The following is a 19,016-nucleotide window of genomic DNA, read 5'->3' on the forward strand; positions in this document are numbered from 1 at the left end:
CTTTGGGGTGCTGTGTCTGCCTTGTGCCCCACCGTCGTGGAGAATCCACGCCCCGAATTTTCGTGCCCTGAGTCTCAGTTCAAAGCCCTCAGTTCCAGGACGCGGGCTGTAGCCCAGTTCAGTGGCGCGGGAATGGCGCCTTTTGCACCGCTCCCGTGCCTGGGTGCCTGGTTCCTGCTTACTCAGGGAGGGACCTTCACGTCAGTGAGGACCTCCGCGCGTCTCCCCGCAAGCCTAGGTCGTCTCCCCGCAAGCCTAGGTCGCAGGCGCGGGGACCTGGGCAGCCGCGATCCAGGTCTGCACTTGCTTTTCAAGCGAACTGAGCGCGCTGCTTTCCCGCGCCAGCTTACCGGCAGCCCGGGCTGTGTGCGCGTCTCCCGGGGTCTTTGTTCTTCTCTAATGGCGCCCGGAGCCGTTCGCTCACTGCCGTGGCGGATCCTGCAGGGTTCGCCTCAGCTCCCGTTCACAGGGTGTGGTGGCTGCAATAGTTCCTTTCCACTCACAGTCCCGCTTGCTGCGTAGTTTGTTCTTGTTGGCCCTTTTGGTTTGTTGTTTCCCTCCTCTCTGCGGGTCGGAGAGTGCCGCCTCTGTGGGCGGGGGAGGGGAGCAGGGTTCTGCGCTTCCCTCCCTTCTGGTCCTCTTTTATGGCCACTTTCTTCTTCGGGTAGTTTGCTGGCGTCACCCGTTTATCTTCCGTGTCCCAGTTCTCACTGGGACCTGCCGCTTTTCCTCCCTATTAACTTTTTTTAATGGGAGATCTTACTCGCAGCGTCTCCTCACCGCCATGTTGCTACATTTTAACTGTTTTTTGTGTAGGACTGAGAAACACTGGACACAGCTTTGGGTGCAGTAAAGGTCATTATTGGCCTCGGTAACTGTTTTTCCCTGGTTTGTTAAATAAATCCCTTTGCTGTTGTTGCCTGAGCCTTAGTAATCTTGCAATTGTGCGCATGGGTGAAGAACTCAGACAATGACCAGTAAACTATTTGGGCAGTGTCCATGGCCAGTTTAGTGCCCCTTGCTGCCCTGTGTTATCCTGAGGGAGCCCCAGCTTAGTCAGCAGAGCAGACTCATGGCCAATCCAGGGCAGATTACAGCAAGGGCCATAGTTATGGTCAGGGTGTTTGGAAGTGTCAGATGTGGGAAAGTCCAGAGGTGGTAAAAACTTCCATGGGACAAGTGGCTTGGAAGGCAGCTTTGGGCAGGATGGTAGGGTTTCAACAGGTAGGTGTAGGAGGGAAGAACATGGAGAGGGGACAGTCAGTCCAGGCAGAAGGACATGAGTGAGAAAGGGGAGCTGACCCAGGACTTGGGGCCAGCAGGGCTGGAGAAAGCTGAAGAGGCTGATCAGGCCTTCTCACAGCAACCCCCTCAGACCCTAGTGATCCCCACCAAGGGGGTTGGGAGGATCCTGAGCATTCCCTTTCAGCCACCACATGCCCTATGTAGATAGGGAAGATCTGGGCTGTTGTCATAAACAAAAAATCCTAACTTTGGTCTCAACTTCATTCCATGTAAAACAGAAGGTTCAACACACTAAAATAGAAATAGTGCAAAGGCCTCTTCCAATTCCATAGAAGTGTAACTCAACAGGAGGAGCCAGGAACCCTGGCTGGTGGGTCAAAGATGAATCCAACACCAGCACACAACAGTAAGTAAGTCAAAAGGGTCTATTTAAAGAAACAGGCCAGCTCCTGCCAGCAGTGAGCAGGCCGGAGGAGATTTATGCAGGGACAGATAAAGAAGCACAAGAGCTCCCACACAGGAGGGTCCCAAAACAGGTTGTGGCTGGATGGGAGGAGAATCCAGGTTTCTATAGCTGTGCTCAGGTGTTTGGTCTAGGGGATGAGCCATGGTGGTCTTGTAGCTTCTTGATTGGTCAACCTTAACCAATGTTGTAATATATGTCAACCAGTGACAGTGTTTTGAGCATTTATTGTTATGTGATGTTTTGAATTTTCCCTTTTGTTATGTCTTCCAAAGGGCCCCAGTTCCTATCGTTATGTCAAGGCCTAATCCTCAGAAGGTAGGATTAGGGCCCATGGGCTGAGGCTGAGGCTGAAGCTGAGGTCCACGTTGGCACAGGTAGCCAGGAAGGAGGACTCTGGCACAGGTGTGTTATGTGTCATAGACTCTCCCTCCCCCCACACCACTCACAAACATACACACATGCACATATAGCCCCATACCACATATGAGCCATATAAAATGTAAAATGGAAGCCTCTAGCAATTACCTTGCTGCCCTCACTGATCCCCACAAGTTGGCATCCAGAACCCGAGTCCTAACTCCCTCCTGTGCATGGTCCACTCCTCTACACAGTCCCCACACCTGGACTATTGTTTTCAGAAAGACACACGCCAGTGACATAGCAAGAGGCCACGGGGGCCCCCACCAGCAGTCAGCAGGGGCATCTTTGGGAATCTTTAGGAGAAGAGGGGTTAGAAGCTGGGTCAATGACAGAGGAAGAGTGCCCACCTACTGGGGTGAGACTCCAGATTATGAGGGCGACTTGGGGTGGGGGTTGGATATTAGAGAAAGTGACAGCCCACAAGTGCCCAGTGCCCATGCAGTGAGGGTCAGTGAGGGTCAGACCAGGGGCTTCTGGAGCTGATCTATGGCTGGAAGAGGCACCTGTCTGCAAGGATCAGGCTCAGAGAGGGTCATGGATTTGCTCATTCTTCTGCTCTGTCCAATTAAATCATCTTCACGGGCTGGCCTGGGCTGTGGACCCATGGTAGACAGTTGTGAGATGCTCCCTTTCTTCCAGATGGTGCTCACCTGTGCACTGAGAATGCAAGACATGGAACATTTGAGGGACAGAGAGGACCCACAGGGAACAAGAAGGAGCCAATAGCGACACGAACCACATGTGAATATCCCAGGCCACCCCACTGCACTGTGAAATTTTTGTAGTTAACACTGTTGGCTGTCCAGAATGAGTTAAAGAGGAGGTGCCTGGGTCAAAAACAGCAGGTGACTGGGTTTCACAAGCCCAGACCCAGGCAATAGGCATTGGTCCACCTCTCACCTTGTCCTGGCAATCCTGAGACTCCTGCTGACTCAGCTTATGAGCGTGGGGCATCATCACAGTCCTTAGGCTCCTCTGTGATTCTGCACCTGTGGCAGGCACAGAGAGGAGCTTGAGGTAGGTCTTAGAAGCCTTTACCCTCCCCCCTGCTCTGAGCCCCAAGATCCTGGCCACGCAAATACCAAGCACATCACCTGAGCAGCAAATTGTAGCAGAAAGAAAGCAGAGGTCCTGGTGGGGAGAGTCACCTGCCTTTTGCTACCTCCTTCTCGTCGCAGCACATGTAAATACACACGCCAACACACAGGAAAAACGGCAACACCACAGAGGCACCACGGATGGCAGACAGGGGTCCATGAGAACCTGAAAGAGTTAAGAAGGATCAGGAAGAGAGAAATTGAGACTCCCATTGCCACAGACTGATGGAGAGAGAGCAAGTGGAGAGGTCTGAAGGTCTTGGAGCAGAAACTGAATAAAGAGGAACATGGCACCTTCATTCATTCAACCATTTCCTCAGTCCCTACCTGGTGCCAGGGACAATGAGAGGAATAAGAGATGTGCACACTCTTGAGTTCATCACCTGGGGAAAGTGAGAAAATACCAAAGTCCACCAGCCAGAATGACACAGTACATAGAGGTTTATTTCATGTACACATGTCTTTACGAGGGCCTCCCAGAGGAAGTAAAGGGTAAACTGAGTCTTGAGGGAGAAATAAGAGTAGGAACATCATTTTAGGGAAGAACTGCACTATGTTCAGAGAATGAATGTGTCAAATCACCAGTCCCAGAGAGGTACCAGCACCCACCATTGAAAGCAGGAGAGAGACAGGGTAGAAGGAGCAGGCCATGATGACTACAGGAGACAGAAGTCTCCTTTCAGAATATCTGGTGGGCTTTGCTGACTGAGAACTTTATCTAAGGCTCCAGAATGAAGTAAAATGGAGTTGGATGTAATGCAGTAACAATGGGTCCGTCCAGCAGCTCATGAGGACAGGTGAGGGGGAGGCTGCACACGGGACATCAGGTCAGTCATTCATTCATGAGACACTGGCTGTGAACTCACTGCCACAAGTTCTACTTGGCACAGGGATTCAAAGGAGAACAAGATGTGACCTGCCCTCATTGTTCCAGACTATGGAGGAGACAAATCCTTAAACAGCATTGTTCCTTGGTGTGGGGTGACCACGTCAGCTCCCTGAGGCAGCAATGTCTGAGGCAGGACAGCAACAGCACCTGTGCAGGGTGAGAACACAGAGCCCCTTCTCAGACGTGCTAGACATGTTGAGGGACAAGTGTGGAGCTTTAAAACAATCGCAGGCCTGTATGAGACCCAGGCACATTCCCGGGAGCTGATACCCCGAGAGGATGCTCCAGTAGCAGCAGGTCAGGAAATGAAGGACCGGACCAGTAGGAAGGAATGATGAGGGAGACATGAGTTCATGGTAACAGACCCATCAGGGAGCTCCAAGCAGGCAATGTGTTGTACTGTGCATGGAGACAGAAGCATGGTCACAGAAGCATCTGAGCCCTGAATCCAGTAGGTAACGGGACCCCGCAAATGCAAAATCCAATATCTTTCCCAAAAGGGCACAGAGTCTGTGCAGGGTGGGAAAGGTACTGCTGGGCACACAGTGCTAAGGGAAGGGCATGGCTGTGAAAGACATTTAAAAGATGAGGCAAGATGATTGTGCCCAAAACCAGGCTCCTGTACAAGATAGCCTGGTGGGAGGTGGTGTTAATAGATGTGATAGGGAAAAAAAGTCCAGAACCCACACAACCCCATGCACCCTGATCCCTGAGAGTACCCTCCCCAAGGCAGGTCACACTCACCAGGGGCACACACCTCCCCAAGGGCTTTGGTGACAGTCTTCTGGTCCACCGGGTTGCTGACCACACAGGTGAGGCTGGCATGGGGCTGGCTCAGGGGCTGGCTCACAGCCAGGATCCAGGAGCTGCGGGCTGGTCCTGGTGGGGGCCTTCTCTCCAGACCCCCGAGGAGGCCCTGGCTCTCCCAGGTCACACTCAGGTTCTCTCCGTCCCTCATAATCCTGCACTCCAGGGTGACATTACACCAGTCTGGTGTGAGGGACAGTGACTCGGTCACGATCTGGGGAAGGGGCACAGGCTCTGGGGAAGGAGGGGACAAAGGAATGGAGCCTCAAGTGAGTGAAAACATTATAGTTGCCACATTCTCATCCATTATCTTACTGAAACCTTGGCATCCTCCCTCTATAGGTGATGACAGCATTTTTCAGTTAAAATACAATTTACCCAAAGTTAGATATATATCAGGTGACCTTAAGAAAAGGATTCAGAGAATTAAGCCCTGTCATTCCATCAGATGAAGGAAACATAAAATTCTCCCATATAAGAATGAAATTGAGGACCCCACCTACCCAAAACCATTATTTCTAAGAAATTAGGTCCTTCCTAGGAGAAAACCTGAGACCAAAGGACGTGTTCTGCTCTGGGACCCTTGCTTCTCCTGCTCAAACAAAGCCTGGGCTTCACAGTCCATAGTGGAGAAGGACATCTGGGCAGTGCTAGGTGACCAGAAAAAATAGTCACATGATCCCTAAAGTAGAAACACTTGCGAGAAATGCAGTAGTACTACTGGATCACATTCTCTGTTGCAGTTAACAGCTGTGAGTGTGGTTAAAATACACCACTAAACTTGAGGTCCACACAGGAATGGAAGTGACAGATTAATAATATGGCCATAAAATCAGTTGAGAATCAAAAGTGCAAAAATTATTCTCTCGTAGCATGAAATTTCTCTAAGCAGAGATACCTGTTAAGGAAAGAAAGTGCTACCTAATTACATTTTGCAGAAAATGTAATTAATCTTTCATATATATATCTATAGATAGATAGATAGGTGAGTTTTTAGAGCTACGTTTGTAGATTCTATGATTGCAGCTGTCCCAGGCAGAAGCTAAGTGAAAGGAGAGAGGACAAAGTGGATGAATTCATGTGGATTTCCAAATTGTGATAGAAAAAATATGACTCCCTTAGAACATGTGAAAATCTTAGGTTGCAAGACAAAGAAACTAAGTTTGACTTTAAATTAAGGTTTCTAAACAATGGAACTTAAATAGATGGAGACAAAGAGTGATGTCAATTTCAGATTTTGTTCAATGACACAAGAGGAAAAACTAAACATTCTTCAGGAACGGGATACCACGAAGAGACTCCTACAGCACCACACTCTGCTGCTATCATCAGTCTATCATTAGATTTCTCTTCAGAAATTCTGTGGACAAGGAGAGAGTTGAATGACATATTCAACTCAAAAATGAAAGTCATCTGAAGAACACGGGATCCTGCAAAACTCTTTCTGAGTGAGAAATCAAGCCTTTTGAGATAAACAATAGCTGAAAGAATTCACTACCATGAGACCTCTTACAAGAAACGTTGAAAGGCGCTCTTCACATAAAATGAAGAAAAAAAAAAGTTCACCAAAAATAAAATCATGGTTGTAAATAGGCACAATTGGAAAACAGTGATAAAATGGCAGTAGCAAGCCACCATATATGAATAATCACCCTAGATGTAAATGGACTGAACTCAACAATTAAAAGACACAGAGTGACTCAATCAATTTAAAACCAAAACCCAATTATATGCTGCCTGAATAGACTCACTTAATGTATAGAGAGAAACACAGACTAAAAGTGAAGGGGTCAAAAATGGTACTTTTGGGTAAAGAAAAAAATTTAAATGCAGGCACCACCATGCTTATTTCAGGTAAAAATAGATTTCTAATCAGAAATATTAACAAGACAAAGATGGATAACACATAATGACAAATAAATCAACAGAGCAAAAAGACACAACATTTCCATATATATATATATATATATCCAATTTATAGCAATGGACAGATCATCCAGAAAATCAACAAGGAAGCAATGGTCTTAAATGAAAAATTAAATGATATGGATTTAATCTATAGTTGCAGATCATTCTACTCAAAAACAAGAAAATACAAATATTTTCTCAAGTGCACTGGAACATTTGCAAGGGTAGATCATATGTTGGGACAAAAAACAAGTTTCAATAAACTCATGAAGAGTAAAGTCATTCCAAACATCTTTTTGGATCACAATGGTATAAAACTAGAAATCAGCCAAAAGAAGAAACAGGAATTCCAACAAATATACAGAGACTAAACAACATGCTAATTGATCAACTATTGGGTAAACAAAAAAACAAAGAAGAGAAATCAAAATATATCTGGAGACAAATGAAAATGAAGACACCACTTACCAGGTCCTATAAGATGCAGGAAAAGTGGCAATAAAAGGAAGTTTATAGTAACATTGACATAACTCAGGAATCAAGAAAAATCACAAGTAGAAAGTATAGGTTTACACCTAAAGAACCTAGATAAAGAAGAAAAAATTAATCCAAAGTCAACAGGAAAAAAATGAATATAGTGAACACAAAAGAAAGACATTGAATAATTTTAAGGGTGAAATATTTATGTGATCTGATAATAAACCAGGGTATAGAAGATAGATCAATGACCAAGAGCTGGTGTTTTGAAAAGATAAGCAAAATAGACCCAGACTCAGAGGGAAAATACAAATAAATAAAATCAAAATTGAAACAAAGTTATAACAGATACTGCAGAAACACAAAGAATCATAAGACAGCATTATGAACATCTGTATGATAATAATAAATGTGGACAATCTAGAAGAAATGGATTAAATTCTTGGAAACATACAGCATTTCAAGACTGAATCTGGAAGAAATAAAAAATTTGAACAGATCCTTACAAGCAAGGAGATGAAACAAAATCAAAAGTCTCCAAAAAAACAAAAGCTCAGGACCAGATGGATTCACTAGTGGGTTCAACCAAACTTTCAAAGAAGAATTAATATCTATCCACCTCACACTCTTTAAAAAAAATTCAAAAGGAGGGAAAACTCCCCAACATCTATTATGAAGAAACATTATACTAATTCAAAAACCAAAGGACATCACAAAAAGAAAGAACCTTAGACCAATATCTGTGATAAACAAAAATTCAAATATCCTTAACAAACTACTAGCAAAACAATTTCAACAATACATTAAAAGAATCAAATACCATTATCAAATGGCATTTACTCCAGGAATACAAGGATGGTTCAATGTCTGGAAATCAATTCACATGATACATCACATCAACAAAAAGGATAAAAATCATATAATCATCTCAGTACTGCAGAACAGACAATACTGAATTTGGACAAGAGTCGATGTCAATTTATGATATTAAAAAATCCTCAACAAAATGGCTATAAAAAGAATATATACCTCAACATAATAAATGTCAATTATGATAAAACTGCAGCCAACATCATACTCAAAGTTGAAAAAGTGAAACCTTTTCCTCTAAATCAGGAATAAGAGAAGGATGTGTACTCTCACCACTGTCATTCAACATAGTACTCTAAGACCTAGTCAGAGCAATTAGACAAGAAAGGGGAACAAAGGCATCCAAATGGGAATGCAAGAAGCAAAACTATCACTATTTGCAGATGCTGGTAATACATAGAAAATCTCAAAGACTCAGGTAAAAAAAAATTAGAAATAATAAATTAATAAAATACAGTGGAAAAATAAAAAATTAATATTAAAAGTCAGTTTTGTTTCTATATAAAAATAACAAGCTAGGAGAAATGGAAATCAGGAAAACAATTTCATTTAATCAAAAAAATATTAAATGCCTAGGAGAAATTTTTACAAAGGAGATGAAAGACCTGTACACAGAAAACTAAAATAAGATATTGAAAGAAATAGATGAATGCACAAAAAACAAAAACAAAAAATTCCTTGCTTATAGACTGGAAGAATTAACATCATTAAATGGATATATTATGTAAAGCAATAGAGATTAAACACAACCCTTATCATAATCCCATGACATTCTTCAGAGAAGTCAAAGAAAAAATTCTAAAAATGTATTTGGAAGCACAAAAGACCCCAACAGCCAAAACAAACAGAAAAAAAGAACAAAAATAGAGTAACACAATCACTGACTTTAAAAATACAAAATGGGGGCTCCCCGGTGGCACAGCGGGTTGAGCACAGCGCTGTGAAGCTGTCCCCAGCCTCCTTAGCACCAGTTAGATTCCTGCCAGGCCAGGGAGATTCCCACATGGCACCACAGACCTCTCCTGTCTCACCTGCTGCTCCCTTCAGCAGTGTATTTTGGTCCTTCTGCCTGATCTGCTCCCTGTTCTGTCTCTGGTGGATTCTCTCACCTTCCTGTGCCTTTGGCCTGTACCCCAGTGCTTGCATAAATAAATAAATCTTAAAAAAAAAAAAAAGTTTAAGCTTTTAAAAAAAAAATGATAGTAACCAAAAGCACCATAGTTTTGGAATTAAAACACAAACATGGATCAATGGAACAGAAATGAAAACCCAGAAATAAACCCACATATATAAGAAAACTAGCTTATGACAATGAAGCCATGAGCATACAAAGAGCAAAATTTCTTCAAGAACAGAGTTGGGAACTGGACAGTCACATGCAAAAGAATGAAGCTATCTAACACCATACATAGAAACAAACTCAAAATGAATGAAAGACTTGAATTTATAACCCAGAACAGTAAAATACATGAAAGAAAACATAGGTGATATATTCCTTAATATCAACCTCAGAGGGGCTACTACAATGGCAAGGGAAACTGAAACAAACACAAATAGGAAGATCTCAACCTAAAAAACTCCTGCACAGAGAAAGAAAATATGCTCCCCACAAAAAGGAAGCCTACCAAACAGGAGAAAATGTTTGCATATCATACTTTTGACAAGAGGTTAATATTCAAAATATATAAATACACAAAGGAGATATAATAACAACCCAATACAAGAATGTATAGAGACTCTGAACAGACACTTCTCCAAAGAGACATACAAGATGACCAATAAGCACATGAAGATATGGTCATCATTGTTATTATTAGGAAAATGAAAATCAAAACAAGAATGAGAAATCATCTACAACCCTAAAAATAGCATTTACTCAAAAGAAAAGAAACAACATAAAGAGGAAAAGATGAGGGGGAAAGGGAATGCTTTAATACTGCTGGTGAAATGTAATTAGTGCCTCAATTATGGCAAGTGCTAGCCAAAATATGAAAAGAATAAATTTCCCATCAACAAATGATCAGATAAAGAAGTTGCGTTAACATGTACACAAGAGAATACTACTCAGCTATATAAAAGATGAAATCCTGCCATTATCAATAACTTAGATGTACCTAGAGGGTATTGTGCTTAGTGAAATAAGTCAGATGCAGAAAGACAAAGACCCTATGATTTTGTTCATATGTGGTTCTTAAAAAACAAGACAAATGAGTGAACTAAATAAAACAAATACAAACTTTCAGACTATAAGACCAAATTAGTGGTTACCAGAAGGGAAGGGAAAAGGAGAATGAGTAACTCAGGTAAAAGAGGTCAATTGTATGGTGGATAGAATTAGAATTTTAGTGATGAATATAATGTACTATATCAGATGTTTTTTATTCCAGTATAATGATAATATCCATTTTCCCTAAAATAAAATAATTTTAATATCGGTATGTAAATAGGGAAATTATTGCTATTATCTGGAAGAACCAATGTATCATAATGGAAGGATAGGTATCCTTAAAAGTGGAAGAAATGGGGCCTCCCCTGGAGGTGCAGCAATTGAGCGCTGGGCTGCGAAGCTGCCCGCAGCCTCTGCAGCGCTGGTTCAATCCCTGGCCTCCGGCGAGGGTCCCACATGGCGCGCAGACCTCTCCTGCCGCCCGCTGCTCCCCTCAGCAGTGTACTTCGTCAGTCTGCCTCTTCTGCTCCCCGCTCTGGCTCTGGCGAATTCTCCCACCCTCCCGTGCTTCTGACTGTACCCAGTGCTTGTATAAATAAATAAATAAATCTTTTAAAAAAAAAAAAAGTGGAAGAAATGGCAGAACATGAGGTCAGAGAGATTTAATGTGAGGATCAACCATGGCCGGCATTGAAGATGGAGCCAAGGAGACACAGGCACTACCAGAAGGAGGGAAAGAAATAAAGGATTCTTCCCTGGAGCCTCCAGAAAGGAATGCAGTTCTTTCAACATCTTAACATTCAGTCACTGAGACACTGGTCTGACTTGTAACCTCCAGAAAGGACAAAAAATACATGATGTATTAACCCACTGTATGTTGTCTTTAACACAAAAGCAAGAGAAAACTAAAACAAAAATAAAGCAAATTTCATCCTTTAAAAAAAATCTATATGTTACTGCAAAAAAAAAAAAAATCCATTCTCCCAAATTTTTGTTTTCTTCGGCCAAAACAGAGATGATTTTCTCCCTGGTGTGAATCTCAGCTCTACTCTCCATTACTGGTGAACAAACCCTATCTCAAGGGAGAAAATAGAATCTGAAGGCTGATATCTAAAAGGAATTCTGCAAAATGGGACCCATGTGAAATTCCAGGGACAAGAAGTAAATCATGGCATGGGGTGTGGGGGTCACACACCGTACACAGTGAGCTGGAAAAGTTGGGACATTTCTCCGCCTCCTGGTAACATGGCTTGAGCCCAGTACCGTCCACTGTCCTCAGAGGTCAGGTTCTCAATCCTCAGGGACGTCATGTTGGGCACATGGACCCTCTGCCCATACTTGTCCCAGAGGTTGCACCAGGTTGGAGCATCTTCTGCCCCACGATGGACTTCAAGCATGATGACGTAGGCTGACTGAGGAAAAAAACCCCACAAGATCTTCTCCAGCTCAGCTCCTGGGTTCGTGTTCATGTGAAACCAGACAGCACCTCCTTGAGTCCCCTTCACAGGATTGTTGGCTTCAGAACCTTTCACTCCAGAACCGTGTGCTTCAGAACTCTTGGCTCCAGGGCTGCAGATGCCTAGGGCATTGGAAATGGGAACTGAGAATGTTTTACTTTCACGAAAAACTGATAATCATAGTACCCTTATTTTTAATGAAATTCACGCATATTCTCCCTTGATTATTGGAAGTCACCTAAGACAAAAAATAAGATGCAATTCTGAGATCAGTTGCCAGTTGTAGTGGAGGATAACCTTGAACATGTAAACTTAAGTTCCCTTGCCTGCCTTATCATGATGATTTAAATTAAATGAGAATATGGAGAAGAGCGCCAACCACATGGCACATTCCAAGAGCATAACTGTAGAAGGTACTTATAAGAGTCCATAAAGTTCCCTCGCCTCATGTTCTACCCCTTGTTGATTCCTCCCTGGTGACTCCTTCTAAGGAATAGAACACAGTAAGTTCACTTAGTAAGGTCACTTAGTGATTAACAAGACTGTGAATCAGTCTCCTCACACTCTCTGCTTTACACTCTCCTGTTCATGCTGAAAATGGCCTGCCCGTGCCCTGTGGAGATGCCCTGTGGAATTGAAGGCAGCCTGCAGTCAACAGCCATGGAGAGGCTGGGCCCCCCCAGTCCAACAGCCACAGGAGCTGCATCCTGTCAGCAAGCACAGCAGTAGAATGGAAGCAGATCCTCCCACTTGAAAGGCAACCCCTTGATTTCAGCTGGAGAGATCCTGAACCAGAGGACCAACTGAACCACCCCTAATTCTGATCCACAGAAACCATAATACATGAAAATGGAGTTGTTTAAGGCACTACATTTTGGTGTGACCAGTCACATAGCAATAGAGGCTAATATAATAATGAAGGTTCTCTCCTTCCGACTCCTCTGGGTATGCAGTAGTCAGGATGGGTGAGGCTGTGCTGCTGAAACAAACTATACAGTCCCTCAGGGTCTCAGAAAGGTGAGGTCATATCCCACACAATGTGTCCATAGAGGATCCTGGATCCTCTATGGCAGGGGCTCCCACGTTGTAGCTACTCCCCATAGAGCCCACAGCATCCTCATGGCCTATCAGTTCCACTTCAAGCATTGCTTTTATTTATTCTTAACATTTATACTTTCAATGTTTGTGCTTAAACTTTTGACCTTCAAGCAATATACTGAGATGTCACACTAGATGACCTAGTGCATCAGTGTAATATCAAAAGCTTGACGTTAGAGTCAGCAAGTCCAGGTCTCTATTTTCAGGCTCTGTGAGTACAGGCAATTATTTAACCTGATGCCTTCAGCTGTCTCACCCGTGAAATGGAAATAATAGCACTGCTGACCTCAGAATTAGCGTGGAGATTTAAAACAAGAAAAACTCCTGCTCAGTGTTCCATAACTACTGCAGACATGGGCGCTGCTCTCATTGTGATGATGATCTGACCCGGCATTCCTGGATCAGAACCAGAATGCCAGGTCCAGGGGAGAGCCGTTTTTCTCCACCAGCTGCCCCCCTCAGGTGTCTCCTCCCGGGTACAGGGGGCATGGGCCGTAGAGAGTCAGAAACCCCAACCCCATAGGTGGCTTAGGGAGTCAAAGTCCTGCCAGGGTTTTCTATTCCAAAGCCTAAGATGGAAAGGAAATGTGTGGCTGTGCAGGGACAGCTGGGTTCCTCTGCACTGTCACCCCAGGCCAACAAGCACAGGAGCACAGCTGTGCTGATGAGATAGTAAGAAATATGGAGGCTGTATGTTATACCATTTGGGCCGAAAATTTTCATATTAGTCATTATACTTGGTGTGGGTCTTTTCATCTTTGGTTTATTTTATAATTATGAAACTGTTACATTCATCAAAAAAAACTATATGGATTGGAGATTGATGCAAGTCTAAGGTCTACAGGCACCTCCTCCCTAGGTAATCACTGCTGCTGACGTGTCCCCGCCAGGCCTTCATGGTGTTCCCGCAGCCCCTGAATCCTGTCAATACAGGACACGCCCTGGTCAATTCACAGCAGCGTTCCCAGTGGCCCACGCGTGCGTGTGACTCTTCCTCTGAACAGACTTCAGCATCCTACTGCTCCCCTCATCAATAAATGGGCAAAATATAAAAGTATTCTTAAAGATCTACAAAACTTAGCATAGTCTGTGTTAATCTAATGTTGAAATATCTAATCATATGTGCAACAAACGACACTAAACATTTCATCAAACAGCTCTGTGTGCCAAGGTGGTAAGGGAGGCTGCGCATGTGGACGAGCTGAGACAGCGTTTCCATCTCCAATGCGGACAATAATCCCAACCAATAATCACCATTAATTCTGTATTCTATCTACTTCCTGTCACCACCACCAGCATTGGTAAAAGGGGATCAGCACAGGGGAACAAAGAGAAAGAAATAATTATCTGCTAAACAGAGAGGACTGAAGCGCTGTGGTCACAGCCAGTCCTTGTGCATCTACCCGTCACAGCGGGAGCTGCTCCCCCGGTGCTTTGCAGCCCAAGTCCCCAGTGGGGGAAGGAGAGATGTCTTCAGCAGGGGTCTCAGGACACTGTTCCATGAGAAACCCTTGGGAGCAGAGACAGGAAAACAGGCCAGGCTAGACGGCAAAGGGGGGCTTGAAGAGGAGGCTCCTCCCTCCTAGGAAGCCTGAGGAGGTGACATAGGGATGGCCGGGTCTGCCCTCGGCGGGTGTCCCACACTGGCTCCCCAGTGTCCATCCCATCAGGACACAGGGACAGGCAGGAAGAAGAGACAGAGCAGAGGCACGAAGTAGCCCCAGGAGGGTCCTGTCAGGTGGAGGCACAGAACCCCAGAATGTCACAGCTGGAGGGGGACCCAGGGGACCCACCCAGCCCCGCCTTTCACAGAGGAGGAGGCACCCCAGTGGTGAGCCTGTCCTGGGTGCACAGGGCAGAGCAGCCTGGACCAGCTTCCTCTTTCAGCCCAGCCTCTCCCCTGCAGGGGCTGCCCCTCAGCTCCCCCTCTCCTGCCCCCAGGGCTCCTCCTCCAGCACAGTGTCTGACCCCCAGGAGCTGAGCACACCCTGATATCACCCTTCAGGGCCCCCCTCCTGGGAAAGGGGTGCAGGACTCAGTGGGGTGAGCAGAGCAGAGACTCCTGACAGCTGAGGCCAAACAGCAGCCCCGCCAGACAGCCCCTTCCCATAACAGGGATCAAGGAGAGAGGGGCTCAGCCTCAGGTGCAGAGAGGGTCCCCAGAACTGGAGGGGGAGAAGCAGCTGTGAGGAAATGGAGGAGACAGAGAGAGAAGGAGCTGCAGGGCTCTGTGTCCTCCAGAAGGGGACTCCTCAGGAGATAATGCTTGCGGGAACACCAGGAAGGCCTGGCGGGGACACGTCAGCAGCAGTGGTACCTAGGGAGGAGGCGCCTGTAGACCTTAGACTTGCATCAATCTCCAATCCATATAATATTTTTTGATGAACATGGCAGTTTCATAATTATAAAGTAACCCTTGGCACCTTAATGTTGCTCACCCTCACTCCTCCCTCATAATCTTCTAGGCAACCCAGGGCCTGTGGAGAAAATTATATTCAATTCAATACATTTCCCATGTTAAATAAAATTGAAGAAGAAGAGAAAGTCTACATTTTAGTCTTGTTCAACATTCCTAGTTAAAAAGGATATGATGTTTTGTAAAAGATCATTCAAGAGCTCATTCAAAAGTGAATGCAAGAGTCTTGTTCACAACTGCCTCTTACACGTTAAATTCTTTTATAATTCCCTACAAATTTATATTTTATGTATATATATATATATAATTCCCTACAAATTTAATACCCCAACCAGGTATTAAAACAAAATATTTAATAATCAAAGATGTTAAATCATTCACCAGAAATCATCATCCATTAGATCTTATTATTTTCTCCTTAACTTTTATTTAATTTCATTATGTATATAAACATCATCTCCAGTAAATTCATAAATGTGACATCTAACCTTGACCAGAAATTTTCCACCTCCTTTTTTGCTCCACCCACCCCCCCGATATCCTCCTTCTTTTCTCCTCCCCAAGTTTACCCCCGTTGCCCCTGTTAACAGTCTCCTTCCTTGCCACATTTTCTCCATTCTGTTTCAATATGTGGCTATAAGAACACCCTTAAATTTTTAGCACTGTTGTTCCTTTTAAACGTTAGAATTTCTGGGCCTCCCCGTTGGCACAGGCAGTTGAGCACCGCACTGTGAAGCTATCCGCAGCCACTGCAGCACAGGTTCAATCCAGGCCCTCCAGCGAGGGTCCCACATGGCACAGCAGACCTCTCCTGCCTCGCCTGCTGCTCCCCTCAGCAGTGTATTTCATCAGTCTGCCTGTTCTGTTCCCCACTCTGTCTCTGGTGAATCCTCTCACCCTCCCACGCATCTGACCTGTACCCCAGTTATTGTATAAATAATAAATCTTTTTAAAAAAATACAAGTTAGAATTTCTATACTTGCACAATCCATGACGTGACCTTCTGGGAATTGAAATCGCACCCACACAACTAGGCCCTCCCAGGTGGGAGCTCACTGTCCCTCTCCTTATAGAAGAGCAGCCCAAGACCCCAGACCAGCATTGCTTCCTCCTGCTCAGACCCAGGGTTCCAGGTTGGCCCCTTCCCACATGACAGCCGCACAGGCTCCCAGGTCCCCTCTGAGTCCCAGGCAGGGGTGTCCTTTTCCAGCCCCCACCCCCAGGAACAATCTTCTTTGCCTCATCCCCTCCCTGGTGGCTCCAGGCCCCCTGCCTCCCTGCTATCTCAGCGAGGCAGCCTCACGTCCTGATGACTGTTCAGGGAACAGTCCCTGAACACAGCCCAGGCTGCCCCCGCACAGGGCCCAGCCCGCCCACAGCCAAAATGCCATCTCGTCCTTTCCATTTATTCACACTGGTATCTAAACCAGATGTGCTCATTTGCTAAAACAAAACAGACTGTTTTGTCTTTTTTCACCAAAGACATCAGACACCCAACATCAGAGAGAAATAACAGCTGCCCCTGCCCCTCCCCCCCTTCCCAGGGCCCCAGGCCACTCACTGAGGAGGAGGCTGGCGAGTCCCAGGGCCCGGGAGACCCGGCAGAGGTGGGGGTTTCCAGGGCAGGGCCCCATCCCAGGCTGCCTATCCATCTGTTCAGCTGCAGAGGAAACATCTAGAAAGCAAAGAAAAAAAGCAAAAGAAAACATTCACTCAGATGAGCCTCCCTAATCTCTTCTCCACCCCAGGGCGGGGCTAAAATGTTAGTTCTGGGATGGCAGCTCAGCTTCTCCATAAGCCATTCAGATCCTTCCTGTTACCCCAGCACAAACAGCAGGACTTCAATAAATAATTGTAGAATAAATGTATAAACAACCCCACACCCCATATGACATGTCTGCCACTGAGTTGGAGCGGCCCCTCCACATGTCAAACCAGCTTGGTGATCATACATCCCTGCCCTCTCCACTTCCCCTGGGTTCCCAGGCAGCCCTGCCACCTATGCCAGCCCACGTCAGGCACAGCAGCCACGTTCATAGAAAGGCTTGTCTTTGCCCCTCTTGGTGGCTGTCCTCTGCTCTTAGGTCATTAAATAAGTCAGATTTCCTTATTGACGTTCCATAAATTTCCACTGTCGGTTACCTAATTAAGCGGCTAACTGATTAAGCAGCACAATAACAAAGCACCCACTTCAAACTGTCACTGACCTGTTGCTTGTATTTATGTGGCTCCTCAGCAGCCCTAGGGCTGGTTCTCCTCCCTACACACAAGGTGAAGCCAAACCCCCACAAAGGCTGCCTCACACCCAGCACTTCCCTTTGAGCCTCTGCCAGCCCTACTCCTGCCCTCACGGTGGGGGTTGGAAGGGCATAGAGGCCTGCACAGCCCTCCTGCCCAGGGCCCAGCTGCTTCAGCCATACCCCTCCTGAGGGCCAGGGACAAGCTCCCCTCAGTGGACACCCCACTATATCTGAGATCTCTCAGCTCCCACCCCTGGGGAGCAGTGCCTCTCCCTGACCTTGCAGGGCATCTGTAGCTGCCCACTGGGGTCCCCCTTTCTGCCAGGAAGAGCATCACCAGGCTGGGTCTGCAGGACAGGCCCACCAACTGCACTCATGGGGGTCAAGAGCAGCACAGCAAACCCACTTATGATGAGACCCCAAGTCTTAGAGGGGCTGTGAGGCCTGAAAAGTTCACACAGCAAGTCACGGGCAGTGTGTGCCTCCCAACAACAAACTCTGGACAATCTCACATGCATCACACCCTCCCCTGTGGCTCAAACAAGTCACCTCAGGCCAGCCTTGTCTACCTCATCACTGGCCTGCAGTATCTCAGATGAGAGAATATTCCACACTGGCCTGACTCCCCCAAACCCCACCCAGCAGTGGGGACCTTCCCTCAGTGGGCATCCAGGAGCCCTGAGGTCAGAACTTCTTGCACAGTCAGAACCCGGCAGGTCCTCCCCTGCTCACTCCTGTGATGGGAGCAAGTGTCATGTGTCCCCTACTGTGTCCTCACACCCCTGTGAGCACCCGTGGGACACTGTTCACCTGGGAAACCATTTGCTGAAGGGGGTGGGGAGGGGAGCTAACGAGAGGGACACACAGTGTGGCTGCAGGTCAGGGACTCTGGGGGGGCAGGTAACAGGCACTCACATACTGGCAGAACAGCAGGGGCTTTTACAGCCCACACACCTAACCTCATTTCATCATCACTGTCAGCAGTGCTGAGACACAGCACACATGTAAGTACACACACACACTCATACACACACACACAAGCACACAAACACCCTGCAGAGCCTCTTGAGAGTTCACTATACACACTGCCTGGAGCCAGGGGTGTTGGGGGGGAAGGCCCCCCTGGACCTACAGCAGCACAAAGTGTGTGTCTGGAATGGCAGATGGGAGAAGAATGCGGGGCTCCATGAGATGGGGCATCAGGACTGACGCCTGAAGAGGGGACCAGGAACATGCACCCTCCTGGGAGTTCACAGAAGCTTCTGGGGCTTGGTGGGAGGTCACAGCTATCTACCTGAATTCCAAAGGACAGGGCACCCCAGTGAGAACTGGGTTATATGGAGCACGTTTATTGAGTATCTATTCACTGCCAGGACTTTACAGATGTTATTTCAGTACATCTACGATATAGATGAATTAAGTCTTCAAAACCACATACAATGTCAGCACTACACGCACC

The 19,016-nt window shown here is 45.9% G+C and overlaps 1 protein-coding gene across 5 annotated transcripts; it reads right to left on the reverse strand.

The window, feature by feature from the left end:
* Window positions 1-764: 764 nt before the first annotated feature.
* On the reverse strand, window positions 765-18,248 carry LOC119236171 (T-lymphocyte surface antigen Ly-9-like). Of its 5 annotated transcripts, none has more exons than XM_037499859.2 (7): window positions 18,127-18,248; window positions 16,879-16,992; window positions 11,542-11,925; window positions 4,862-5,158; window positions 3,284-3,394; window positions 3,032-3,120; window positions 765-2,788 (listed from the first exon to the last, which is right to left on the reverse strand). In XM_037499859.2, exons 2-7 carry the CDS (start codon window positions 16,967-16,969, stop codon window positions 2,708-2,710), a joined length of 1,053 nt encoding a protein of 350 aa, XP_037355756.1. In that variant the 5' UTR covers window positions 16,970-16,992; window positions 18,127-18,248; the 3' UTR covers window positions 765-2,707. The 5 variants fall into 5 exon arrangements, with proteins under 5 accessions (XP_037355756.1, XP_037355755.1, XP_037355754.1 ...); XM_037499858.2 differs by having other exon boundaries at window positions 18,107-18,129; XM_037499857.2 differs by lacking the exon at window positions 18,127-18,248 and adding an exon at window positions 17,525-17,592.
* Window positions 18,249-19,016: the final 768 nt, after the last annotated feature.

Source organism: Talpa occidentalis, unplaced genomic scaffold, assembly GCF_014898055.3.
Source record: "Talpa occidentalis isolate TD23 unplaced genomic scaffold, MPIMG_talOcc4v2.1 talOcc4.9, whole genome shotgun sequence".
NCBI classification, from domain to species: domain Eukaryota; kingdom Metazoa; phylum Chordata; class Mammalia; order Eulipotyphla; family Talpidae; genus Talpa; species Talpa occidentalis.